At 41.0% G+C, this 10,995-nt stretch overlaps 1 protein-coding gene across 1 annotated transcript in view; it reads left to right on the top strand.

Moving 5' to 3' along the window:
- The first annotated feature begins 6 nt into the window (after positions 1 to 6).
- The window catches only part of PRKCE (protein kinase C epsilon), a 301,137-nt gene continuing 290,148 nt past the window's right edge, over positions 7 to 10,995 (top strand). The window contains exon 1 of the mRNA XM_026845495.1: positions 7 to 1,041. Coding sequence (XP_026701296.1) covers positions 694 to 1,041 — 348 coding nt within the window. The 5' untranslated portion in view covers positions 7 to 693. The remainder of the gene's footprint in view (positions 1,042 to 10,995) is intronic.

Below are 10,995 nucleotides of genomic sequence, written 5' to 3'. Positions count from 1 at the left end.
GCGCGGGGGTCGCTCCGCGGGGTCCTTGGCCTTGGCGGCGGTGGCGGCGGCGGAGGAGGAGGAGGCGGCGGCGGCGCAGGACGGGCGGCTCCGGGCTCCGGCGCGGATGGAAGGTCCCCGGGTGGACGTTCGCTGAGCGGAGGCTGTGCAGTAGGCAGGGCTGGTGGGTCGGCCGGTGTCTCTGATTTGTGTGTGTGCGTGTGTGTGTGTATGCGTGTGTGTGTATTGTTGTGCGGCGCACGGGCAGGACTGGCGTGGGCAGGAGCCTGGGATCGCGGCGCTGCCGCCTCGGCACAGACTGATCCAGGATTATGGTCTAGGTGAAGGGAGAAGGCTCTTGCTCACCCCAAGGATTGATTATGCTCGGGTTTTGATTGCATTCGGGGGGTTCTGCAGCCGCGGGCGCCTCCCCCCTCCCCGGCGGCCCCCCTCCCTTGTTTTCCGTTAGAAACACGGGCAAGAAAATAAATGTATTCACTGGGTGTCGCAAGAGCAAAGGCTAAATAATCAAAGGTAACAGCAGCAGCAAGGCGAAGAGACCCGCACTGTATCCTGCTCCCCCACTCCCAGACCTGCCCTCCTATTTATTGGCGAGACCTCCCTCCCTCCCTTCCTCCCTCCCTCCCTCCGTCCCTCTCGGTGCGAGAGCGTTGTGCGAGTGTTTAATCCCAGGAAAAGTGCAGCCATCCAGCCATGGTGGTTTTCAATGGCCTGCTGAAAATCAAGATCTGCGAGGCGGTGAATCTGAAACCCACGGCGTGGTCTCTGAGGCATGCGGTGGGTCCCAGGCCACAGACCTTTTTGCTGGACCCTTACATAGCCCTCAATGTGGACGACTCCAGGATCGGGCAGACCTCAACCAAGCAAAAGACCAACAGCCCTGCTTGGAACGATGAGTTTGTCACCGACGTTTGTAATGGCAGGAAGATAGAGATGGCTGTTTTCCATGATGCCCCCATCGGGTACGACGATTTTGTAGCTAACTGCACTATACAGTTTGAGGACTTGCTGCAGAACGGGAGCCGCCACTTCGAGGACTGGGTGAGTGTTCGCACTGTGAATACATACACATACATATGGTTCTTAGTGGCATGGCTCTGGATGCAACATCTGTCTTGCAGAGCTAGGTTGCCAAGGGCATGTAATGGCTCTGAAGGCTTTTAATTATTTCCACGCTTTGTTATACCGAGATAGTCATGGTTACTGTATAGCTAATGCATGTGGTCTACAGGCAAGGGAGGAAAGAAAAATATGCTGAATCTAAGTCAGAGATGTGTAATTACCACTTCAATTTCTGAAATTATGTTGCATAAATACAAGTCTAGTTATCTTATTGTGTTTGAAAAACCCCAACCAGATGCATCCATACAGAACATTAGTGCAAAACCCAGATCCAGCGCTTAGACCGAGTTCATCATTTCAGTGTGAACGCTCTTGGTCAGCCTGGCAGTGATGAGCCTTAAAAATTCAGACCTGACCTCTGATACGAGACACTTCGGGGTCTTCATGCCACTCGGAAGCTCACTGCATCAACACTGATGCTCCTCCTTCCTTCCCCCAGACGATCTATACCTTTATGCATAGAGCTAATGCAATGCCTCTTCAAATGCCCGAAACTTGTAGAAGGGTCCTTCCTGGCCCCAACCAGGCAAATTCTGTTGCCTGTGTACACAACATGTCTAACAGCTTCTACAGCATCTTAAAGACACAGAGGCTAACATGCCTCAGTGGGAGTACAAAAAAGCTGTAAAATCCTTGGTACTGTGATTTAACATGGAAAAATCAAGAAAACAAAAAAGGAAACACAGGAAACGTGAATATACACATTTCACATTTCTGCAGTTAAACAGTTAAATGGTATGGCCTCTAGATAAGATGTATAATAAAACAATATTAATTGTCTTCTCATTTTAAATGTGCCCTGCTTGACCAGCCATCTGAAATGTCTATGCTAATTTTTTTGTGCATTTATTTGTTATGGTCAAGGATACTAGTCGGGGCAGTATTTCTTTGGCAAACAAACAAAGAACCGAGGACCAAAGTAAAAATAGCAAGAGTTAATAGCTCTGAGTTTCATGCATTCTTTGGGGCTTCTTTACTTAATACAGTGGTATAAAGAGATGTCAGAATGATGAAAAGGTATGAAAGAATTAGGCTCTATTTATGCTGATTAGGAGCTGAATACTGTTAAAACTTTGATGCTTACAACTTTAAAATATTTTTCACTTCTGCTACATATGTTACACTGCAATGAGTATCTAGATTATTCTGATGCTCTGTAAAAGCTACACATTAGTAAGCCTAGATGGTAAAACTGGGTGATAGGTAGAGGAAAAATAGCCAAATCAGGAAAAGACAAATGCAGCAGTATTGCAGATGTCTTTTACCTGGATTGAATGATAATCAAGTTGTGGCTCTCCCAAAATCAACGGGGGTTTCATCTTTGAGACCAATGGGACAAGGACATCACCGCAGATTTTTAGTGAAAGAATAGTAATTTGTTACGTTCCTTTTCCTTGTGGTACATGTTGTGGGTTTGTCCCCAGATCTGGAAGGACCTTGCAGGTTGCAGATGCCAAGTTTGAATTTTGGTGGGGCTAGTGTGCTGGGGTGTGTCCTGGCTATGATTTTTAAGGTGAACTCAAACATCTGAACATGTTCCCTAGATAAATAGTGGAATTTAACAGATTGAGGCCCATTGTAAACATTATCTGGCAAGAACTACATAGCTGAATCAGACAAATGCTGTGTTTTATTGCACCAGGATTCATTGCTGTCCAGCATTCACAGGGTGGGAGGAGATGAGGGAGTGACTACGCTTGTTGTCTGTTGATGTGACAGAACTGAGGACATGGCAGTGGATCATGACCGGTCAGCTCAATGTAATACAGCTTCTGAAGCATCACTTACCTCGTTTTGTGCTGTAAATGCTCATAGTTTGGATTGTGTTTGTGCAGTACATATAATACACAATGTACACCACCCACTCTGTATCACAGAATTGATGGGGAGGCAAGTATTTATAGGATTGTGCTTTACCCTTTTCAAAATCTTCCCATTTACTGAATGTGTTGCTGTAATTGTAATACCAACTGTGTTTATTGGATTGTTAATAGACAGGGACTTTCAGAAAACGGGCTCTCCCAAAATCACACTAGTTTCTTTTGGTCTGATTTCACTGAGTTAAAATAAGGCCCGTGGCCATGAATTTTTCTAGAGTCTATAGGGAAGTAAATAGATTTATTGGTATCTTCATCGGTGCTGGAGTCTGTATTAAAACCTGAAAAAGAGAAGTCGTCTATGAAATGAATGGGTTTCACAGTACAAGGAAAATGCATGTGGCCTAAACCAATGTTAGACTAAGATCTTCTGGTACAATACAGTCTCTTCTGTTTAATAAGAGGACTAATTCCTTAATTTCGCTCTTGGCATTTAAGGCAAATAATTTTGTAGTACTCTTTCCCAACTTTATAACAAGCACATTAAAAGCAGCAGTCACAGGAACCCATTTGTCCTTACTGCCTAAAATATCAAATAAATGCGACCTAAGAAACACTCTTGGAGATCATAAAGCCTTTCTGTGCCATTCTGAGGGTTTCCCTTTACTCAGTCCTGAAAATTTCAGCTGGGTACCACATACTCGTTGAGTGTGTTAGGTGTACTCTGAACTGCTGCTTCTCTTTTCCTTCAGAATGATGCAACAGTTCTTACAGGACTGGGCTGTCACCATTGAAATAGGTTTGAGAAAACACTCATGTGCTGAAAACAGCTCTTGTCAATGCATTAATAGCTTTAATTCTTTAAATCTCGTATAATACTGCATGTATTTTTGTAAAGGAAATTTCAGTATTTGTTTTATAGTATCTGCACTAGGGTCAAGGTTCTGTTACTTATCCTGTAATATATTTCTAGATTTTTGTCAGAAGTCCAAAATGCAAAAAAGATTTTCAAAGAAATAATGTTTTGGGTTTTTTCCCCTAAAAAGAAACTGTTTCTCTCTTTAGCAAGGTCATCTACTTTGATTGTTTTTTGCCATTGTGCAAATCCTTGTGTTTTCTTGAAGGCATGAATTTTTTTAGGAAAATACTGGGTATTTTTCTCACCGTTAAGCCTATGCTATATACTGATGCCATGGTTACGGTAGAAACACTGATGATAAACAAGTACAAAGCTTGAAATCATGATAGCATCTATTGTATTAGGATGTCAGATAAATATGCAAAATCCTGGTTCCTTTTATCTACAGAATATTCCGCAGTTGCAAAAATTATTTTTAGCCTTATGAATATATTTATATAAAAATTAAAAAGAATCAAAGTTGTGGCCTAAAACAGTAGTTCAGGTTTTACTGGATGGAAGCTTTTAACAAAGTATATACTTTTTTTTTTTTTTTAAAGATCAATATAAAATATTTGTTTGTGTTGCTAAAAAAGGTATAGTGACAATTAAGAAGATGGCTGCTTTTCCAGTGGTGCATCAATACAGACATAGCACAGTAAAAGTGTCAGTTCTGCAGATTTTTTTAGTCATGGCTACACTGCAGTTTTAAAGAGAGCTTTGGATTTATGACATTACAGGCTTTTCTATAAGCGCATAAAATGTTATACAGGATGGCACAGAGTGTTCAAGAAGATGTTGGAGAAATTTCATTCTGAAAAATACGAAATACAGAACAATAAACCTGCAAGTTCTGATGGAAAAAAAACCCATAATAGCATGAAAGCTGTGGCTATATTTTCTTGAGTTAGGTAATTCAGGTAATAATAAAGTATATCTTTATCTAGCTTGCTTATGTGTGGCATATGTAAATGTTTCACTTGGGTTGGTAATGCAGCTACATTTTAATCAGGAAGGAAAATTCCGTTGATACTTAGTCTTGTGGTTACACTCCTGTGAATTAGCACAATCAATGTTTATGTGTTTGGGTGATTGGTAGCATAGGTTCTGAGTTCAAGTTCACTTTCCAGAGCTGAGGATAGATGAAATCAGTGTGACTGGACCTATGCCAAAGACTCCATCTAAGGGTCTTAGCCATTAGCCTGGCTGTACACAAGAAAACCTATTGAGTCGTCCTAAGAAATCCTTTTGCGGACTAAGTAGCACGACTCGCTAAATCAGTGAGGACATCACAACGTTTAGCAAGAAAAGCCTCTATTTCCACTGAAAATATTTTACTGCTATATTTAGTTTAATGAAACAAGTTTAATTTTCTGCTGTCTTAAAAAAATCCCTAACACTGTCAGGAAAAAAATAAAATGCAGATCTTGGTGAGCTTTACTTTGCTAGTCCTAAATAGCTTCCATACTATGTTTTTTTTCTCTTTAGTGCTGCTTCTTAAGATCTAAATTTGAAACATTATACTTTTTTTAAAAGCATCGTTTCACATTTCCATTTTGTCATTGTGAAGTTAGTCATGAAACTGTGCCACCATTGCATAAAGCAAGTTTATTAGGAATTAATATCATAGCTCAATAAAAGTTGGTGATGGGAAACAGCGTGGGGAAGAAGTGCACTCTTTTACATGTTGTACTGTTGAGTTACATATTTTTGTTATGGTTATCGTGTACTACTGGAGAAATTTTCGTATTGGAAAGACTAGGTCTTTAAATTGCTGTCCGTACAGTTAGACACCTAGGTTAATGGAGCTCCAAGCATCACCCAAATGGCAGTAGCAGGGGAGGGATTAAAACTTCTCTGAGTTCTTGGTCCCATGAGCTGTCCATGGGTGTGAGAATCAGAACTGTCTCCTTCCAGAGCCTCTAATCTGAATTAACTGGAAAGACTGCTGAGGTGCTTATCAGAGTTTTTTTCTGTTTGTTTGTGTTTTGTTTGTTTAAAATGCCACTTCTGCTGCTGAAATGGGAACTCCTTTCAGTCAGCAGGTGATCTGCTAGAGCTGGCAGACAGAGAATGGAATCATCATCATTTTAGTGCAGGTCACCCCATGCATTACCCTCTGCTTGTGCCATGCACTGCTGAAGGCTGGCATTGGGCTAGCAGAGTGTGATTGTAGTGTATTTTTATTTTCATCTGCTGGCTGGATTTATCTGTGCTGATGGTGTTGAAAGGCCTAGAATTTTGCTTGTGAAAGCTTTACATCTCATCTAAACTGTGGTTCATGGGCTGCTGAAAAGCATTGTTATCAGAAGAGTATTTGTTGAAATGAAAGGGAAATTGCTGTCCTGTTTGATAGGTTTCTGCATGACAAGGCTGTCGCTGAGCAATGTCTGTCAGGTTTGGGGGGCGAGGGTGAGAGAGCTAGAGGGGATCAGCAGGGTTTCACAGGGACTCAGCGTAATTGTGAGGGTGGGTGGTTGTCAAGAGGAGATGGGAGATTTTGGAGAGCACTTTGTACAGGTAGGGGTCTTCCTTGCCTTCTCCTGCTGCCTGTCTCCTCCTGTGCCTCCTCTTTTCCCTCTCTGCTGGGGATGTGGTACAGTCACCACGCAGCTCACCCACTATCTTGTATCAATCCCTTTCTACAGCTGCATAAATCTACTCCTACTCTATGCTAGAAATGTTCTCTCCTAACAGCCCCTGCTTACCTGCAGTGCTTCCCAGCCTGCTGAGAAGCAATAGAGGGGGTGGGGGGAAAGCTGCCTCTGTGGTTGCTACTGCAAGGAGAGAGAAAAGGCAAAGTGGGGAAAGGAAGAGATGAGGTATGGAGAGAAACCTGGAGGAGGGTAATGAGTAGTTGCTGCTGCCCCACATACTCCAGCTGCCCTTTTGGCAGCTACACATGTAGGAGATGGGGATGAGCTGGCATAGGCAAATTGACTAGTTGAAGGCTGTATGCTGCTCACTGATCTGTTTTTTTGTGTTTTGGGGGTGGTTTTTTGTCTGCTTTGCTCAGTGTATAGCTTTTGAAGTCTCACTTCAGATGTGAAAAAAATTGGTCAGGGCATGAAAAGTGTGTAGTAGAGCATGCATTTCGCTTAGTACTGAATTATCATACATGTAGGTCAGGATTTGATACCATGACTTATCCTATCTCATCCAATCTCATCCTATTGTTGCTAACACCAATACTGATACTTGATACAAAGTTCCACATAGTGAAAGTAATTCTAATGAACTCTGTAGAAAATACTTGTTAGAACAAAGTTACTGGTAACAAAGTCCAGTTCACAGGTGTTAATTCAAATCTGGACTTTGAGAAATGTCCAAGTGGGGTGAAAATGATTCCTGCATACCCTTCTTGCGCCAGCTTTGAGACAGTGCATATCATAATTCCAGCTCGGGCAGTTCTATAGACCCTATGCAGAACTTCATGGTTGCAAGTAAACCATTGATCTCACTGGGTTTGTGGGATTCACTGCATTTCATGGAGGCATGTGTTTAAATTCTTTCCTCAGCTGGGGCCTGTGTTCCAAGAGAAAACCAAGAATAAATAATATTTAACAACATCCTTTACTTTTATTTTACTTCTACTGATTTATTATTCTTCTGCAAATCTTGCACATGGAAGCCTGGTTTCTGCTTTCCTCAGCCATCAGGACTAAAAGTTTCCCCTCCCTGTCCAGAATTCTTTAAATACTGCCAAAATGAGGGTTTGATTTAAGTTGGAATTGTAGGACTTGGCATCTAAGTGTGATTAGTTTCCACGCCCTAACTAAACTTCCATTTAAATGAACTTTCTGGGGGGTTTCAAATTTTGAAGGGAGGCTGTGAGTACAATTTGTAAAAAATTAGAGTTGGGACCCTTTCTGCTTGGAATTGACTGGTTGAATTCAGTTCTGCTTTACCCATTACTTTCATCTCCTTTCTCTCACTCCAGTTGTTAGACTGTAAGAAAAAGATGTCTATCTACAGTTCATGATAAGAGAGGTTTTGGAAACAATAGGGTATGCAAGTAATGGGAAATCTGTGATCAGAGAGGACTGAGACTTTCCCTCCATCCACATGGAAAGGTAGGGCTGGAACTATCTGGGTGTGGAATATGATCAGAAGTCCAAAGACATCTTGGAAAACTGCCAGTTTGGGGGGTAACCAAACAAGACCTTTTGTCAAGAGCAAGGTCTGAAGAATGGGGGTGTTTTGCGTGCCCTTTTGAGTCATGCAAATTGTAGCAGTTACAGGGGTTTCTACCATCTGGGGGCAAAGTGGTCATTACCAAAGACTGACAAAACCTTTTAACCTTGTGTTTGTAAGCGACTGTTTTCCTGTTTGGCAGACAATCACTAGAAGATTTTAAAAGTATATTCGGCAATATTAATATGAAACTGCAGCTGTAAAGCTAATAAATAATTATAGAGATTGGGTAACTTTCATGGCAGTTCTGTACTTTGCACTATATTTTAGTAAAGTGAAATGCAAGTGAATATGATGTAAGAACATATGCAGAATTAATATCTACTCTGATCATTATTCACAGTCAGTAGCTTGAATTGTTATTAAAGTTGATTTCTGAGTGTTCTCTCACGTTCCTCTAAGGGTTAAAAAGTCTTAAATTATCATTGTTGTGATTTAACAGAAGTTACAGAAGCCAAGATTTCACATATTTCTGAATAGCACAGCTAACAAACCTGGTGATATTGGCATGTTCCCATTAAATATAGCAGGAGTTTTAACATTTATTGGAAGCAGTGTTAGAGAAATGCTATACAGTTCTAAGAGCTTTTCCCCCACTAAACTCTGTAGGGCTTGAACTGTTGAAGAACAGATGTAAAAGAATTTAGAATTAAAAAAGGCAAAGTTTGATTCTATCAGAGGCTCACAGGCAGCCATTTCTGCCTTATATCGGCTAACTTGAGCTGATTTAATTGTTCCAGACAATAGAATAATTTTGGTTGTTTCTGGTGTCCTGCTGGGCAATTTCATCACAGGCAGGAACAAAAAAGCATGAATAATAGCTAGATGTTACCAAATAAATTTCACGTCTGCATTGTTTGAGCAGCGAGCCCCCATTGTATCTCTGTATCTTAAGTAAAGAGTAGGCAAACTTAACACTTACTGTTTCAAACTTAGTATCATTCAGTGCTTTAAAGTATAAATACGCAACAAGCCTCTTATCGTGGGGGATCAGGGTTTCTTACTCACTTTAGAACTCTTCATTCTTCAGTACACTGGCCTTTTTAATGTCATTAAAAAATATGGCTTTGTCAATGTTAATATTTGTAAGTATCTTTAGATAGTGATGTGGCAGCAATGAAGGAGATGTAAAGGTGGTGGAGACATGAAGGGAAGATTGGTGCATACTCTATACAGATGATGAGGAAATGGTTGGAATTGCTTTGCTTTGTTTCACAGATTAAAAGACAGCAAGACAGTAGTGTTTCCTCCTTCCTTGTTTTCTTTCAGTTTCCTCTTTATCATCAATTCTGTCTTCGTGCTGCTAATTCTCCATCTTTCTTTATCTGTTCTGGCTTCAAGATGGTCAAAAGAAATGGTAGGGTGACCTTTACAGGATCATACAGGATTTTGATGTTGGCAATGCTAACAAGCTACATGAATGAAATGTCCTGCTATAGATCTCTACAGAGACCTATTGCAAGTACAGTTTTGTTGCTGGGACCATATTTACTCTTTGCATAAGTCTTTGCGCTGTCTGCCAACTTCCCTTCAAGGTAAGATTGATCCATTGTTTTTGAAGAAGATGTCTGAGAATGTGTTGGAAAAGGAAAGGCTAAAGGTCTCTCATGCCATGTCCACTTTGTTCTCTTTCTTACATGGTTATAGTGGGATTTATTGAGGAATATTGTTTTTTCCTTTTCCTCTGAGTTCCCTTGCCTTCTCCTTCCTTGTAACCCCATAGTGCTTTTGCACCTCTTGAACATTTGACCTCATGGCCTGCTTCTTTTCTCCTCAATCTACTGCTGTCACCTTGTTCTCAAGTATTGGCTGTCTGTTTTAACTTTTCCTTCATTTTTCTTGTTATTGATTCCCATATATCCATACTGCTGTTATTCCCACCACTCTACCTCTTTCCCTCTTCTTGTCACTCCAGTGGACCAGTGAGCTCCTCCTGTCAGTAAGAGTCAGGATCATCTTCAGTATCTGAAGCTCTATGGGATTTTCCCAGCCGCTCTCATCCAGAGCATGTCCCCACTGTGCTTCTCAGCAAGCATCAGGGAGCTAACTGATCAGACTGGTGGCTGATCTTCAATCAGAAGCAGCAATGCTCTGAATTTCCGGTTAGTTTTACTACAGAAGTGGTTGATGGAGGAAGTGTAATATAGTAGCTTTGAACTTCAAGCAAAATGCTCTGGTTTTAGCAGAGTCAGTGGGATGTTGAGGGAACATGATCTGTCTCTAGAAACTGGACTCTCCCAAGCAATGAGAATGCTTGTAAAATTTTAGTTGGTACTGACTGTTGGGATTTTCAGGGACTCCTAATCACAGAAAATACCTACTAGTGTTTGTTTTGTTTTGTTTTGTTCTTCTATAAAGTAAAATGATGGTTTCCATCTTCAAAAGAATTAGAGTCCAAGCACAAGTTAAAAAAAGGAAGATTAGGGAAGCCAAAAGAAATAATAGGAAAATGCTCACCAGTGTGAAAGGCTGTAGCAGTAGCTTAGCAGCATCTTATCAGTTCAGTCTTCCTTGATGTCCCTAGCTCAGAATCCCAAGGGGAGAGGTAGTAGTGGAAATTTTGCTGGAGATATTTGGAGATCCTGATGCTTTGCATGATGTGGTGTTTCTCTTCAAGGAGTTAACAGGTTTAGAGGGACAGCCCTTATGATCGAGTCCATGGTTCCCAAATTTCTAGTTAATTCTGAATATTCCATATATCTTCAAGAATGCTTGGGATCACTCACTTTTATACTGCACAGTTTTTCTGTATAATTCCATGAAAGCTGGTATTAACTGTATTTGAGCTTTTTTCTTTATCAGTAGTTGGGTTAGAGCACTACCAAGGACAACAGTCAAATACAAACATGATATATAAGGGTTAATCTTATGTACTAATGTCGCTGGGCTGAGATAAGCTTTGTTAGGTTTTATTCCACACCTTTCTTCTTTGTGCCAGCAAGTTCTCAGAGCCGTATCAATGCT

The sequence above is a fragment of the Athene cunicularia genome, assembly GCF_003259725.1.
Source record: "Athene cunicularia isolate RWA chromosome 3 unlocalized genomic scaffold, athCun1 chr3_part1, whole genome shotgun sequence".
Lineage (NCBI taxonomy): Eukaryota > Metazoa > Chordata > Aves > Strigiformes > Strigidae > Athene > Athene cunicularia.
The sequence above is the reverse complement of the archived record's forward strand: the minus strand, read 5'-3'. Positions and strand labels throughout refer to the sequence as shown.